The following is a 17,875-nucleotide window of genomic DNA, read 5'->3' on the forward strand; positions in this document are numbered from 1 at the left end:
GGATTAGAAACAGGCATCAAGTTGCAACTTTGAAGAGTTGGTCCTATCCTATAAATGGTAGGAAACCCCTAAAGAGAATTTAAGCAAGGAGAGGGACTAGGGATTAGAACATTAGTGATTACAGGCTCTACTCTGATGAGACTGATGGTGACTTCAGGGAAATCCCTTTCCTTCTTTGGAGCTCTTTGTTTTGTTTTGTTTTTGTTTTTGTTTTTGTTTGTTTTGGTGTGTGTGTGTGTGTGTGTGTGTGTGTGTGTGTGATTTCATCTGTAAAATGAGGACAGTGATAAAGGGCTAGTTTACAGTATCCCTTCCAATAAAAAGCTTCTGCACAGCAAAGGAAACAACCAACAAAACTAAAAGGCAACCAACGGAATGGGAAAAGATATTTGCAAATGACATATCAGACAAAGGGCTAGTATCCAAAATCTATAAAGAGCTCACCAAACTCCACACCCAAAAAACAAATAACCCAGTGAAGAAATGGGCAGAAAACATGAATAGACACTTCTCTAAAGAAGACATCCGGATGGCCAACAGGCACATGAAACGATGCTCAACGTCGCTCCTTATCAGGGAAATACAAATCAAAACCACACTCAGATATCACCTCACGCCAGTCAGAGTGGCCAAAATGAACAAATCAGGAGACTATAGATGCTGGAGAGGATGTGGAGAAACGGGAACCCTCTTGCACTGTTGGTGGGAATAAAACTGTTGCAGCCACTCTGGAAAACAGTGTGGAGGTTCCTCAAAACATTAAAAATAGACCTACCTTATGACCCAGCAATAGCACTGCTAGGAATTTACCCAAGGGATACAGGAGTACTGATGCATAGGGGCACTTGTACCCCAATGTTTATAGCAGCACTCTCAACAATAGCCAAATTATGGAAAGAGCCTAAATGTCCATCAACTGATGAATGGATTAAAAAATTGTGATTTATATACACAATGGAGTACTACGTGGCAATGAGAAAGAATGAAATATGGCCCTTTGTAGCAACATGGATGGAACTGGAGAGTGTTATGCTAAGTGAAATAAGCCATACAGAGAAATACAGATACCATATGTTTTCACTATTATGTGGATCCTGAGAAACTTAACAGAAACCCTTGGGGGAGGGGAAGAAAAAAAAAGAGGTCAGAGTGGAAGAGAGCCAAAGCATAAGAGACTCTTAAAAACTGAGAACAAACTGAGGGTTGATGGGGGGTGGGAGGGAGGGGAGGGTGGGTGATGGGTATTGAGGAGGGCACCTTTTGGGATGAGCACTGGGTGTTTTATGGAAACCAATTTGACAATAAACTTCATATATTGAAAAAAAAAAAAAAAAAGTATCCCTTCCAGCCCTTAGAGTTTTTTGCTTTCAAACTAGGGGTAGGGAAAATGCTAGATTCCTGACTGGCGAAGCTGGTATACATTTATCTGTGTGCTTTATTGTTTTTTATATGTGCTTTATACATGCTGTACTTCTTGCCTGGAATGCTGTCTTGCTTTTCTCCTGTCTTCCCAAATACTTTCTAACTATAGCTGCCCACCCTCCTTCTCTTAACTCCTACAGTGCTACTAAGTTAGATGTGTCTCACTTTGGCCCCTAATTATATACTAACTTTTATTCTTTGCTATTTGCTTCTTTTGTAGTATTTTATTCTCATATATATTTTGGACTCTCCTTTTTTTCCTTACTATTTAGTTTCTCTTACCCCCTATATCAGCTAACACAGTCTTGGTTGGTTACAAGGGGTCTTGGAGAAAGTCTTGTTAATCATTTTCTTCCTCTTTTGGCAGTGTATGTGAGCACAGCAAAGAGAATCTTATGACCCCCTCTAACATGGGGGTGATCTTTGGGCCCACACTGATGAGAGCTCAGGAGGACACTGTTGCTGCCATGATGAACATCAAATTCCAGAACATTGTGGTGGAAATCCTAATCGAGCACTTTGTCAAGGTATGCATTCCCTGTTCTCACCATCACTTCTCCAAGCATGTGACACTTTCCCCTTGGCACCTTTTAGAGTTGTGTCTCCCTCCCTGGCTCAAATTGATAATGGAAGGAAATTCCGTTTTGACACAATGGCATTTAATAACATTTCTCACACTGTGAAATTCATTCATTTAGAAAATATTGCTCAATTCTATAATTATTATTAGGCACCAGGCTACACGATATAGAAGAAGAAAAAACAAAAACTATTCATGCCTTTATGGAGCTAACAGTGTAATATGGTGATAGCCATATAAACAAATGAAAATGATAGATATAAAAGTGGTGCATGTGGGGCGCCTGGGTGGCTTGGTCGGTTAAGCTTCCGACTTCAGCTCAGGTCATGATCTCACGGTCTGTGAGTTCGAGCCCCGCGTCGGGCTCTGTGCTGACAGCTCAGAGCCTGGAGCCTGTTTCAGATTCTGTTTCCCTCTCTCTCTGCTCCTCCCCCGTTCATGCTGTGTCTCTCTCTGTCTCAAAAATAAATAAAACGTTAAAAAAATAAATAAATAAAATAAAATAAAATAAAACGTTAAAAAAAATTAAAAAAAAAAAAAAAGTGGTGCATGTACAATGAAACCATAAATAAAACAATACTAATACTTATTTAAACCTCATTTCATTAAAAAAAAATTAGGGTGGTATATTTTATATGGCATATAAAATATGAAGTACTGTACATAATAATTAGGTCAAATGGAAAAGGAGAAATAAGGATAGAGACAGAAAATGTACCCAGGAATGAGGCTAGACAAGAAATATTTATTGACAAGTCCTGTACACTTGTTACAGATGGCCCTTCATCAACCTCTAAGCTTTCTAGCAGCCAGTACCATCCTAGAAAAACATAATTCAATAAAAACTTTTTGCAGGGGAGGGGGCTAATGATATAACTCGGATAGCATCCACAGTTCAAATCCAAGCTCTGCCACTTACTAGCTGTATTTGGGGGGATACAGGTTAGGCCTCTAAGACTCCACATACAAACACAGTGGCTCCAACAAAAGAGACACTTATTATTTGATTGTGGAATAGTCCAGTGAAGTGTTTCAGGGCTGGTAAGGTGACTTGACATGAGCAGGAACTCAGGTTCCTTCTTTCTTGTTGTTCTGCCATCTCCAAGGTGCTGCTTCATCTGCATGGCCAAATACCTTCTGTGTTATATCATTTGAAAAGGTTGAAAGAAAGTCAAGTGAAGGATTCAAACCTTTCCATTAAGCCCATGACCTGGAAGCCCCATATACCACTTTTATTTACCGTTTCAGAATTTAATTCCCTGGTCACATCTGGCTATAAGAGAATTAGAGAAGTGTAGTTTTTATTTGGGACACTCATATGCGAAGATAAGACTTTAGTTCTTATGCTAAAAGAAAAATGAGAGAATGTATATTGGATAACAGCTGGCATTTTCTGTTATATTATCTGTGTTACATCAAACAACTTCTATGATAGTCATTTTTTCAGCTAAAATGTGAAGATGATAATAAACCTGTACTATGTGACAGACACATGTCCAAGGTCATTTAGCTAATAACAGAGCTGGGGTTTAAATCCAAGTAGCATAGAAATCCTTAATCACTTAATCCTTAATCAGTGCTGCCTCACCAATAATTTTTGAACAGTGATATTGTTAGGCATAGAGGGCACTTTGGGATTGTCAAGGATGGGTACTTTCAGAGAAGTACAGCTTACGTTAATACTGAAGGTGGAAATAAAGGAAAATAGGAAGAGGAATTTTCGAGGAGTTGACCCAGAATGAACAAAGGCCCAAGGGCCTAAAACTTCAAGTAATTTGGTATTGTTGGAACATGAAATGAAAATAGCAGTGGCCAGAGATGTGATTGGAGGCAGACAGGGGCCAGGTCCTAAAAGGACTAAACTCTGCCTAGTTGAGGAGTTTGGAATGTTTGGAATTGTTCCTGCAAGCTTGGGAAAGCATTTCATAAAAGTAGAATAGTATGATGGATAGAATTACATTTGGAAGGCATTATCTTGACTGTGGTGTGAAAGAGAGACCACAGAGAGGGAGGGTAGTGTTATAGTGAGAGCAATAAACAGCTGTAGTCTGAGTCAGGGTGGTGGGAAAAAGAAGAGAGAGGGAAAAGTATAAGACTTAGTTATTGGAAATGGAAATTGTGGGAGAGGAAGATGTCTGAATTCTGGATTTCTGATGTGGCTGACTGGATGGATGGGACTGTCCTTCACACATACAAAAATACAGAATGTTAAAGTTTTGGGAAAGATGGGGGGAAAAAAACTTAATTAGGGGCAGGTTGGACTTGAGATTCCTAAAGGATATCCAGAAGGCAGTATCTAGGAAGTAGTTGACTATATAAAGAGTAACAAACTTTTCTTAAAGAACAATATGGTAAATGTTTCAGGCTTCACAGATCATAGAAATCTTTCACAACTGTTCAACTCTACCTTTGTATTGGAAAAACATGTAAACAAATGAGTATTCCAATAAAACTCTATTTACAAAACAGGGAGCAGGCCTATGGGCTGTAATTTCCTGACTCTTGATCTAAAGCCCAAATTTCATTTATTAATTAATTGACTAATTGATATTCATTCAACCAATATGTATTGAGTAACTACTATTTGCCAGGTACTATTTTATTGTTTTATTTTTAAAGTTTATTTTATTTATTTATTTATTTATTTATTTAGAGAGAACGAGTGCAAATGGGGGAGGGGCAGAGAGAGAAGGAGAGGGAGAATCCCAAGCAGGCCCTATGCTGTCAGTGCAGAGCCCAACGTGGGGCTTGAATTCATGAACCTGAGCCGAAATCAAGAGTCAGATGCTTAACAGACTGAGCCACCCAAGTGCCCCTGCCAGTTACTATTTTTGGGCCTGGAGATACAACCCTCATGGAATTTACATTCTAAAAGTAGAAAAACAGTATTTAAAATGAGTAAAATACATAGTATGTTAGATGGTAATGGGCATTAAGAAGAAAAATAAAACAGATAAGGGGAATAGGAAGGATTGGAAAGTGGTTTTCCAATTTTAAATATAGGAAGACCTCACTGAGAAGACAACTTTTGAGCAGAGATCCATAGGAAATAAAGGAGTGATTTCATTCAGATATCTGAGGGAAAAGCATTTTACGCTGAGGAAATGGTAAGTATATTATCCCTGAAGCAGAAGTGTGCCTATCATGTTCAAAGTACAAAAAGGAGGCCTGATTAGCTAGAAAAGATTAAGAAAAAAAAAAAAAAACAAGATGGAGTCAGAAAGAAAATAGAGAAGGGAAGCTGAGCAGATTCCAATATGTCCTTAGAATCCATTGGAAGTACTTTGTGACTTTGCTGTATCTGAGTAAGATATAAGGAGGTTTTTGACCAGAGAAATAACACAATTTGACTTATGTTTAACAGGACTATTCTGGATACTGTGTGGATATAAGGGTAGAAGGAAGGAGACTGATTAGGAAGCTGTTTCAGTAATGCAATCAAAAAAGGTTGTATCTTGCATGAGGGTAGTAATAGTGGAGATGGTAAGAAGTGGTCACATTCTAAATATATTTTGAAGTCAGAGCCAACAGGATTTGCTGACAAATCACATGTGAAATGTTGGAGAAAGAGAGGAGTCATGGGTGACTTCAAGATTTTTTTTTTTAATTTGAGCAATTGGAAGGATGAAATTGCCATTTACTGAGATACATACGGGTGAGGGAGAGGAGAAACTCAGTTTACAACAAGTTAAGATAGATATGTCTGTGAAACATCTGAGGTCAGAGAAGAAGGATTAGAGAAATAGAGTTGACGTCAACAACAGAGATGGTGTTTAAGACAATGTGAGTAAATATTCTTGCCTATGGAATACGTGTAGTGAGACAATAAATATTAGACAAAGAATTGAAATGTAAGGAGTACCAATGTTTGAAGGGCCAATAGAAGAGATTATAAAACACATTTAGAAGGAATCGTCAATGAAAGAACTAGGAGATAGGGGAGCCACAGACCCCTGGAAAAGAGAGAGTCTTAGGAAGGAAAGAGTGAAGAGTAGTCTCAATTTATCAAGACATGTTATGTAGGACAATCACTGAAAATAATCTACTGCTTTAAAAGTTGTTAATTTTTTAAAAATATAAGCAATAGATGTACATGCCAAAAAATACCATAAAGAAAACACACACACACACACACACACACACACACACACACACACACACACATAATCAGTCACAAGAATACTCTAAATATGGAGGGAGGAAGGCAGACCAGATTGGCTAGGAACCTTAGGACCTGAGGAATGACATGGCCTTGAGTCATCTGGATTTTGTTTTTGCCTCATGTCTTCCAGATTGGGTAGTGTAGAAGCTGACAGCCTAAGAACACCAACAGGTGCAGTCAAAAAAAGGTATCAACAAAAGCCTACACTCTCTAGCCAAAGGACCAGGAAAGGGACAGCCCCACAACACAGAAAATGTTCAGATAATAACATCTCTACTCCAGCAAAATAGTACAGAAAAATTGTGGCCCCACTCCCACCCCTTCCAGCAAAGACTGCACAGGGAAGGTAGACTTCTACCTTTGCAAGTCTGTAACAAGGCACCTGAGCCTCCCTCCCCTGACTCCATGTGGTAGTCTCAAGAATACCAAGTGAGGAGCCAGAATTTCATCCTCACCTGGTGGTAATGAGACACTTTCCCACACTCCTAATCATGTCAGTGGAGACCACATGAAGCACCTGGACAACCATACCTATTTGGCACTGGAGTAGCATCAGAGGAGACCTGGTAGAAATACAGATTTTTAACCACCATTCAGTGGTAATATGGCTAGCACACTGTAGTGTCAGTGTAGAGGATACCATTTTGGGAAGAAAAATGAGATATCCATCTCCCTCCAGCCAGAGAGGTATCAGCAGAGGCCTAAGTGGGAAGTCTGAACTCCTACCTATCAGTAACAAGAAGTTCTTCCCTTCCATTGGAATGTCAATAGAGGCCTGGACTTTCACTCAGTCCTGGCAGTAATGAGGCAGTGCTCCTTCTTCCCTATAGTGCCAGTGTCAGAGGAAGCTGGCTATAACCGAAGATACAAGTAAGAACAAGAGTCACATAATACCCCAAGTCTGCAGGCTTCAGTTGAAAATCATTTGTCAAAATAATACCAAGAACCAGGAAGATTACAACATGAATGAGAAAAGACCATCAATGAATATCAGCACCAAGATGACACAGATGCTAATTATCTGACAAGAATTTTAAAGTAGCCATTATAAAAATGCTTTAATGAACCATTAGGAATACATTTGAAAGAAAAAAAAGAGAATCTCAGCAAAGTAATAAAAAGTTTCTTCAAAGAAATACAGATTCAGCAACTAAATAGAGGGTATAAAAATGATATAAAAGATATAAAAAATAACCAAGTGAAAATTATAGAACTGAAAAATACAATAAACTGTATTCTAAAAACCAGTGGATGGGCTTAACAATAGAATGGGGGAGGACAGGGGAAAAAAACTAAGGGGTGTCTGAGTGGCTCAGTTGGTTAAGTGTCTGGTTCTTGATTTTAACTCAGGTCATGATCTCATGGTTGTGAGATTGAGCTCCACATCAGGCTCCGCACCCAGTGTGAAGATTATCTCCCTCTCTTTGGCCCTCCCTGGCGCTCTCCCTCTCTCTCTCTCTCTCTCAACCTCTCTCTCTCTCTCTCTCTCTTCTCTGAAAGAAAAAGAAAGAAACTGAACTGTTAGAATAACAGAATCCAAACAACAGAAGACTAAGGCTAGAACAATAGAAGACTAAGAGAAAATGTAGCCAGCAGTCCTATCGTAAAAAATGGCTAAAGGGAGTTCTCTAAACAAAAAAGATACAATAAAAGAAGGAATCTTGGAATATCAGGAAGGAAAAATAAACAATAGGAAAAACAAAAATATGGGTAAATTTAATAGACTTTCCTTTTCCTCTTGAGTGTTCTCAATTATGTTTGATGGTTAAAGCAATTTTTCCAGCTTTATTGAAATAAAATTTACAGTATGATCTGATGTGATTCTAAATGTATGTGAAAGAAGTGTTTAAGACAATTGTTTTATAAAAGAAGGAGTATAAAGAATATCAAAGGAGGTAAGGTTTGTACATTTAACCAAACAGGTAAAATATTGACACCTGTAACCTGTGATGAGTATATATGTATACCTAATGCAACCACTAAAAATCTATACAAAGAGGTACACTCAGAAACACTGTAGATAAACTGGAATTCTAAAAAGTGTTCAAGAAGACATAGCAATCCTAAATGTTTATGTAGTAACAATAAACCTTCAAATTACATGAAACAAAAATTTATAGAGCTGAAAGGAAAAATAGAAAAATCCACAATTATACTTGAAGACTTTAATAATCCTCTCAACAACTGAAAGAGCAACTAGATAGAAAATCATAAAATATTTAGAAGAATTCAAGAACACTATCAACCAACAGGATTTATACAATGCTCCAGCCACCAACAGCAGAATATACATTATTTTCAAGTAGCCATGGAACACATACCAAGATAGACCATATCCTGGGCCATATAACAAACCAAAAACATTAAAAAATAAAAGTATGCATGGTGTTTTACTGACCCCAATGGAATAAAACTAAAAATCATTAACAAAAAAGCAACATAAGGCTTGGAGGGAATAATGGCAAGATTGAAGAACCCAGCTACCCCATCCTCCAATGTTATCAATGATTGTATAGATATCTGTGAGCAAAAATAGCTCTTGGAGACCTCTAGAATTCACATAGGTAGTTTTAGCAACACAATGGAACTAAAAAATCTGAGAATAACTGCATAAGAAGAGAAAGAAAACTAACTTCATTTTGCTTACATCATCCCATTCTACAAGATAGTGTTGTTCAGTGCCAAGAAGGAATTTCCCAGCTAGAAAACCTTCCCCTCACCAGGAAAGGAAGAATGAAGTGAGCAACCAGTTTCTCCATCCTCTCAGAGCACTATGAAGATCTAACTACAATCTCACCCCACTCAGATGAGCAAAACTGAGATGTATACAGCTGTATAAGAACAAGAAAGAAAAGCAGAGGGTATTCACAATTGCACTAAAACCCTAATATATCTGGGAATAAACGGAACCAAAGAAGTAGAGATTGGTATGCTGAAAACTATAGAAAGATTATTGAAAGAAATTGAAGAAGATACAAAGAAAAGGGAGAACATTCCATGCTCATGGATTGAAAAAACAAATATTGTTAAAATATCTAGGAGAGTGCCGGAAGATGGCGGCGTAGGAGGACGCGGGGCTCACAGCGCGTCCTGCCGATCACTTAGATTCCACCTACACCTGCCTAAAGAACCCAGAAAACCGCCAGAGGATTAGCAGAACGGAGTCTCCGGAGCCAAGCGCCCACGAGAGGCCCACAGAAGAGGGTAGGAGGTGCGCGCTCCACGGACTGGCGGGAGGGAGCCGGGGCGGAGGGGCGGCTCGCCGGCCAAGCGGAGCCCCCGAGTCTGGCTGGCAAAAGCGGAGGGGCCGGACAGACTGTGTTCCGACAGCAAGCGCGACTTAGCGTCTGGGAGGTCAGAAGTGAACAGCTCTGCGCGGAAAGCGGGAAGGCTGGAGGACAAAGGGAGGGAGAGCTGCTGAGCCCCCGGACGGCAGAGCTCAGCTTGGCGGGGAACAAAGGCGCCAGCGCCATCTCCCCCGCCCATCCCCCAGCCAAAATCCCAAAGGGAACCGGTTCCTGCCAGGGAACTTGCTCGCTCCGCGCAAACACCCAACTCTGTGCTTCTGCGGAGCCAAACCTCCGGCAGCGGATCTGACTCCCTCCCACTGCCACAGGGCTCCTCCTGAAGTGGATCACCTAAGGAGAAGCGAGCTAAGCCTGCCCCTCCAGCCCCCGTGCACCTTGCCTACCCACCCCAGCTAATACGCCAGATCCCCAGCAACACAAGCCTGGCAGTGTGCAAGTAGCCCAGACGGGACACGCCACCCCACAGTGAATCCCGCCCCTAGGAGAGGGGAAGAGAAGGCACACACCAGTCTGACTGTGGCCCCAGCAGTGGGCTGGGGGCAGACATCGGGTCGGACTGCGGCCCCGCCCACTAACTCCAGTTATACACCACAGCACAGGGGAAGTGCACTGCAGGTCCTCACCACGCCAGGGACTCTCCAAAATGACCAAACGGAAGAATTCCCCTCAGAAGAATCTCCAGGAAATAACAACAGCTAATGAACTGATCAAAAAGGATTTAAATAATATAACAGAAAGTGAATTTAGAATAATACTCATAAAATTAATCGCTGGGCTTGAAAACAGTATACAGGACAGCAGAGAATCTCTTGCCACAAAGATCGAGGGACTAAGGAACAGTCACGAGGAGTTGAAAAACGCTTTAAACGAATTGCAAAACAAAATGGAATCCACGATGGCTCGGCTTGAAGAGGCAGAGGAGAGAATAGGTGAACTAGAAGATAAAGTTATGGAGAAAGAGGAAGCTGAAAGAAAGAGAGATAAAAAAATCCAGGAGTATGAGGGGAAAATTAGAGAACTAAGTGATACACTAAAAAAAAATAATATACGCATAATTGGTATCCCAGAGGAGGAAGAGAGAGGGAAGGGTGCTGAAGGGGTACTTGAAGAAATTATAGCTGAGAACTTCCCTGAACTGGGGAAGGAAAAAGGCATTGAAATCCAAGAGGCACAGAGAACTCCCTTCAGACGTAACTTGAATCGATCTTCTGCACGACATATCATAGTGAAACTGGCAAAATACAAGGATAAAGAGAAAATTCTGAAAGCAGCAAGGGATAAACGTGCCCTCACATATAAAGGGAGACCTATAAGACTCGTGACTGATCTCTCCTTTGAAACTTGGCAGGCCAGAAAGGCTTGGCACGATATCTACAGTGTGCTAAACAGGAAAAATATGCAGCCGAGAATCCTTTATCCAGCAAGTCTGTCATTTAGAATAGAAGGAGAGATAAAGGTCTTCCCAAACAAACAAAAACTGAAGGAATTTGTCACCACGAAACCAGCCCTACAAGAGATCCTAAGGGGGATCCTGTGAGACAAAGTACCAGAGACATCACTACAAGCATAAAACATACAGACATCACAATGACTCTAAACCCATATCTTTCTATAATAACACTGAATGTAAATGGATTAAATGCGCCAACTAAAAGACATAGGGTATCAGAATGGATAAAAAAACAAGACCCATCTATTTGCTGTCTACAAGAGACTCATTTTAGATCTGAGGACACCTTTAGATTGAGAGTGAGGGGATGGAGAACTATTTATCATGCTCCTGGAAGCCAAAAGAAAGCTGGAGTAGCCATACTTATATCAGACAAACTAGACTTTAAATTAAAGGCTGTAACAAGAGATGAAGAAGGGCATTATATAATAATCACAGGGTCTATCCACCAGGAAGAGCTAACTATTATAAATGTCTATGCGCCAAATACCCGAGCCCCCAGATATATAAAACAATTACTCATAAACATAAGCAACCTCATTGATAAGAATGTGGTCATTGCAGGGGACTTTAACACCCCACTTACAGAAATGGATAGATCATCTAGACACACAGTCAATAAAGAAACAAGGGCCCTGAATGATACATTGGATCAGATGGACTTGACAGATCTATTTAGAACTCTGCATCCCAAAGCAACAGAATATACTTTCTTCTCGAGTGCACATGGAACATTCTCCAAGATAGATCATATACTGGGTCACAAAACAGCCCTTCATAAGTTTACAAGAATTGAAATTATACCATGCATACTTTCAGACCACAATGCTATGAAGCTTGAAATCAACCACAGGAAAAAGTCTGGAAAACCTCCAAAAGCATGGAGGTTAAAGAACACCCTACTAACGAATGAGTGGGTCAACCAGGCAATTAGAGAAGAAATTAAAACATATATGGAAACAAACGAAAATGAAAATACAACAATCCAAACGCTCTGGGATGCAGCGAAGGCAGTCCTGAGAGGAAAATACATTGCAATCCAGGCCTATCTCAAGAAACAAGAAAAATCCCAAATACAAAATCTAACAGCACACCTAAAGGAAATCGAAGCAGAACAGCAAAGGCAGCCTAAACCCAGCAGAAGAAGAGAAATAATAAAGATCAGAGCAGAAATAAACAATATAGAATCTAAAAAAACTGTAGAGCAGATCAACGAAACCAAGAGTTGGTTTTTTGAAAAAATAAACAAAATTGACAAACCTCTAGCCAGGCTTCTCAAAAAGAAAAGGGAGATGACCCAAATAGATAAAATCATGAATGAAAATGGAATGATTACAACCAATCCCTCAGAGATACAAACAATTATCAGGGAATACTATGAAAAATTATATGCCAGCAAATTGGACAACCTGGAAGAAATGGACAAATTTCTAAACACCCACACTCTTCCAAAACTCAATCAGGAGGAAATAGAAAGCTTGAACAGACCCATAACCAGCGAAGAAATTGAATCGGTTATCAAAAATCTCCCAACAAATAAGAGTCCAGGACCAGATGGCTTCCCAGGGGAGTTCTACCAGACATTTAAAGCAGAGATAATACCTATCCTTCTCAAGCTATTCCAAGAAATAGAAAGGGAAGGAAAACTTCCAGACTCATTCTATGAAGCCAGTATTACTTTGATTCCTAAACCAGACAGAGACCCAGTAAAAAAAGAGAACTACAGGCCAATATCCCTGATGAATATGGATGCAAAAATTCTTAATAAGATACTAGCAAATCGAATTCAACAGCATATAAAAAGAATTATTCACCATGATCAAGTGGGATTCATTCCTGGGATGCAGGGCTGGTTCAACATTCGCAAATCGATCAACGTGATACATCACATTAACAAAAAAAAAGAGAAGAACCATATGATCCTGTCAATCGATGCAGAAAAGGCCTTTGACAAAATCCAGCACCCTTTCTTAATAAAAACCCTTGAGAAAGTCGGGATAGAAGGAACATACTTAAAGATCATAAAGGCCATTTATGAAAAGCCCACAGCTAACATCATCCTCAACGGGGAAAAACTGAGAGCTTTTTCCCTGAGATCAGGAACACGACAGGGATGCCCACTGTCACCGCTGCTGTTTAATATAGTGCTGGAAGTTCTAGCATCAGCAATCAGACAACAAAAGGAAATCAAAGGCATCAAAATTGGCAAAGTTGAAGTCAAGCTTTCGCTTTTTGCAGATGACATGATATTATACATGGAAAATCCGATAGACTCCACCAAAAGTCTGCTAGAACTGATACATGAATTCAGCAAAGTTGCAGGATACAAAATCAATGTGCAGAAATCAGTTGCATTCTTATACACTAACAATGAAGCAACAGAAAGACAAATGAAGAAACTGATCCCATTCACAATTGCACCAAGAAGCATAAAATACCTAGGAATAAATCTAACCAAAGATGTAAAAGATCTGTATGCTGAAAACTATAGAAAGCTTATGCAGGTAATTGAAGAAGATATAAAGAAATGGAAAGACATTCCCTGCTCATGGATTGGAAGAATAAATATTGTCAAAATGTCAATACTACCCAAAGCTATCTACACATTCAATGCAATCCCAATCAAAATTGCACCAGCATTCTTCTCGAAACTAGAACAAGCAATCCTAAAATTCATATGGAACCACAAAAGGCCCCGAATAGCCAAAGTAATTTTGAAGAAGAAGACCAAAGCAGGAGGCATCACAATCCCAGACTTTAGCCTCTACTACAAAGCTGTCATCATCAAGACAGCATGGTATTGGCATAAAAACAGACACATAGACCAATGGAATAGAATAGAAACCCCAGAACTAGACCCACAAACGTATGGCCAACTCATCTTTGACAAAGCAGGAAAGAACATCCAATGGAAAAAAGACAGTCTCTTTAACAAATGGTGCTGGGAGAACTGGACAGCAACATGCAGAAGGTTGAAACTAGACCACTTTCTCACACCATTCACAAAAATAAACTCAAAATGGATAAAGGACCTGAATGTGAGACAGGAAACCATCAAAACCTTAGAGGAGAAAGCAGGAAAAGACCTCTCTGACCTCAGCCGTAGCAATCTCTTACTCGGCACATCCCCAAAGGCAAGGGAATTAAAAGCAAAAGTGAATTACTGGGACCTTATGAAGATAAAAAGCTTCTGCACAGCAAAGGAAACAACCAACAAAACTAAAAGGCAACCAACGGAATGGGAAAAGATATTTGCAAATGACACATCGGACAAAGGGCTAGTATCCAAAATCTATAAAGAGCTCATCAAACTCCACACCCGAAAAACAAATAACCCAGTGAAGAAATGGGCAGAAAACATGAATAGACACTTCTCTAAAGAAGACATCCGGATGGCCAACAGGCACATGAAAAGATGTTCAACGTCGCTCCTTATCAGGGAAATACAAATCAAAACCACACTCAGATACCACCTCACGCCAGTCAGAGTGGACAAAATGAAGAAATCAGGAGACTATAGATGCTGGAGAGGATGTGGAGAAACAGGAACCCTCTTGCACTGTTGGTGGGAATGCAAATTGGTGCAGCCGCTCTGGAAAGCAGTGTGGAGGTTCCTCAGAAAATTAAAAATAGACCTACCCTATGACCCAGCAATAGCACTGCTAGGAATTTATCCAAGGGATACAGGAGTACTGATGCATAGGGGCACCTGTACCCCAATGTTTATAGCGGCACTCTCAACAATAGCCAAATTATGGAAAGAGCCTAAATGTCCATCAACTGATGAATGGATAAAGAAATTGTGGTTTATATACACAATGGAATACTACGTGGCAATGAGAAAAAATGAAATATGGCCTTTTGTAGCAACATGGATGGAACTGGAGAGTGTGATGCTAAGTGAAATAAGCCATACAGAGAAAGACAGATACCATATGGTTTCACTCTTATGTGGATCCTGAGAAACATAACAGAAACCCATGGGGGAGGGGAAGGAAAAAAAAAAAAAAAAAGAGGTTAGAGTGGGAGAGAGCCAAAGCATTAGAGACTGTTAAAAACTGAGAACAAACTGAGGGTTGATGGGGGGTGGGAGGGAGGGCAGGGTGGGTGATGGGTATTGAGGAGGGCACCTTTTGGGATGAGCACTGGGTGTTGTATGGAAACCAATTTGACAGTAAATTTCATATATTAAAAAAAAAAAAAAAATATATCTATATTACCCAAAGCAATCTATTCAATGCAATCCCTATCAAAAAACACCAGTATTCTTCAAAGAGCTAGAAAAAACAATTCTAAAATTTCTGTGGAACCATAAAAGACCCTGAATAGCCAAAGTAATGTTCAAAAAGTAAACAAAGCAGAAGGCATCACAATCCCAGACTTCCAGCTGTATTACAAAGCTATAATCTTCAAGACAGTATGGTGCTGGCACAAAAACAGACATATAGATCAATGGAACAGGATATAGAACCCAGAAATGGACCCACAAATTTATGGCCAACTAATCTTCAACAAAGCAGGAAAGAGTATCCAATGGAAAAACTACAGTCTCTTTAGCAAATGGTGTGGGAAAACTGGACAGTGACATGCAGAATAATGAAACTGGACCACTTTCTTATGCCATACACAAAAATAAATTCAAAATGGATGAGGACCACTTTCTTATGCCATACACAAAAATAAATTCAAAATGGTTGAAAGACCTAAATGTAAGACAGCAAACCATCAAAATCCTAGAGGAGTAGACAGAGAGAGAACAACCTCTTTGACCTCGGCTACAGCAACTTCTTGCTAAATATGTTTCCGGAGGCAAGGGAAACAAAAGTTAAAAGTGAACTATTGGGACCTCATCAAGATAAAAATCTTCATCAAGATAAAAACAGTGAAGGAATCAACAGAACTAAATGGCAACTGACAGAATGGGAGAAGATATTTGCAAATGACATATTGGATAAAGGGTTAGTATCCAAAATCTATAAAGAACTTATCAAACTTAACACCCCAAAAATAAATAATCCAGTGAAGAAATGGACAGAAGACATGAATAGACACTTTTCCAAAGAAGACGTCCAGATGGCTAACAGACACATAAAAAGATGCTCAACAGTACAGGAAATCTAAATCGAAACCACAATGATATGCCACCTCACACCTGTCAGAATGGCTAAAATTATCAACTTAGGAAACAGCAGATGTTGGTAAGGATGCAGAGAGGGGCACTCTCTGCATTACCACTGTTGGTGGTAATGCTCGTGCAGCCACTTTGGAAAACTGGTGGAGCCACTCTGGAAAACAGTATGGAGATTCCTCAAAAATTAAAAATAGAACTTACCCTATGTCCCAGCAATTGCACCACTAGGTATTTATCCAAAGGATGCAAAAGTGCTGATTCGAAGGGCAATGCACCCCAGTGTTTATAGCAGCACGCTCATCAACAATAGCCAAATCATGAAAAGAACCCAAATGTCCATCAACTGATTAATGGATAAAGAAAATGTGGCATACACACACACACACACACACACACACACACACACACACACACACACTGGAATACTACACAGCAATCAAATAGAATGAAATCTTGACATTTTCAACAGCATGGATTGAACTAGATTGTATTATGCTAAGTGAAATATGTCCGTCAGAGAAAGACAAGTATCATATGGTTTCACTCATATTTGCAATTTAAGAAACAAAACATATGAACATAGGGGGAGAAATGTAAATATAAGATAAACACAGAGATGGAAGCAAACCATAAGAGAACGTTAAATAGAACAAACAGGGTTGCTGGAGGGGAGGTGGGTGGGGGATGAGCTAAATGGCTGATGGGCATTAAGGAGGGCACCTGTTGGGATGAACACTGGTTATTATATGTAAGTGATGAATCACTGGGTTCTACTCCTGAAACCAATGCTACACTGTATATTAACTAGAATTTAAATAAATAAGTTTTTAGAAATTCATACAATATGTTAGCAGATAGAGCTCACCAAATATATATATATATATATATATATATATATATATATATATATATATATATATATATGTGTGTGTGTGTGTGTGTGTGTGTGTGTGTGTGTGTGTGTACACATAATGGCCAAGGAAGCAGAATTGATTTGAAAATCAATCAATATAATCTACCAAATTAACAGGTTAAAGAAGCAAAATCACATGAACATACCTATTTATGCAGAGTATTTGAAGAAATCAACATACATTCACACACACACACACACAAAAAAAAACACACAACAAAAACTCAGCAAATTAGTAATAGAGATAACGTCCTCAACTTGGTAAAGAACATCTACAAAAATAAATAGATAAATAAATAGATAATAAACAAACAAACCCTATAGCTAATATCAGACTTTATGTTGAAATATTAATGCTTTCCTTTTAAGAGTGAGAATAACATACGAACAATTTCTCTCACCACTGCTATTCAACATAGTAATAGAATTTTTACCCAGTGCAATTTGGCAGGAAAAGAAGATAAAACACATATATATCAGAACAGAAGAAATATAACTTTCTCTATTTGCTGCTGGGATGATTGTCTATATAGAAAATCTCAAGGAATCTATTAAGAAAACCTCCTACAAACTAAAAAAGGAATTTATCAAGGTTACAGGGTACAAGGCCGACATGCAAAAATCAATTGTATTTTTTATATACTAGCAATAAATGTGTGGCAAATTAATTAAAAATACAGTCTATTTTACAAACTCTCAAAACAAGTGAAATACTTAGGTGTAAGTCTAATAAAATATGTATAGGATTTATATGCTGAAAAATTACAGAATGCTGATAACAAAGTCAACAGGTATGGGTTAGCAATTCTGAAACTAATGTTTTTATATTCTAGGATTAAATAAATATTATTAATATTAAAAACTAGATTTATTGCTACTGGAGACAGACATTAAAAATAAACAAAGGGT

At 39.1% G+C, this 17,875-nt stretch overlaps 1 protein-coding gene across 8 annotated transcripts in view; it reads left to right on the forward strand.

Annotated features, from left to right (window-relative positions):
• OPHN1 (oligophrenin 1) overlaps positions 1–17,875 on the forward strand; it is a 600,363-nt gene that overhangs the window by 461,789 nt on the left and 120,699 nt on the right. For all 8 annotated transcript variants that reach the window (XR_014136815.1, XM_081793552.1, XM_081793555.1 and 5 more), the window contains one exon: positions 1,790–1,949. Coding sequence is in view for 7 of the 8 variants with exons in the window: in XM_081793552.1 (XP_081649678.1) it covers positions 1,790–1,949 (160 nt within the window). In the remaining variant the exon portion in view is untranslated. The remainder of the gene's footprint in view (positions 1–1,789; positions 1,950–17,875) is intronic.

This window comes from Panthera onca, chromosome X, assembly GCF_046562875.1.
Source record: "Panthera onca isolate mPanOnc1 chromosome X, mPanOnc1 haplotype 2, whole genome shotgun sequence".
In the NCBI taxonomy this organism is placed as follows: domain Eukaryota; kingdom Metazoa; phylum Chordata; class Mammalia; order Carnivora; family Felidae; genus Panthera; species Panthera onca.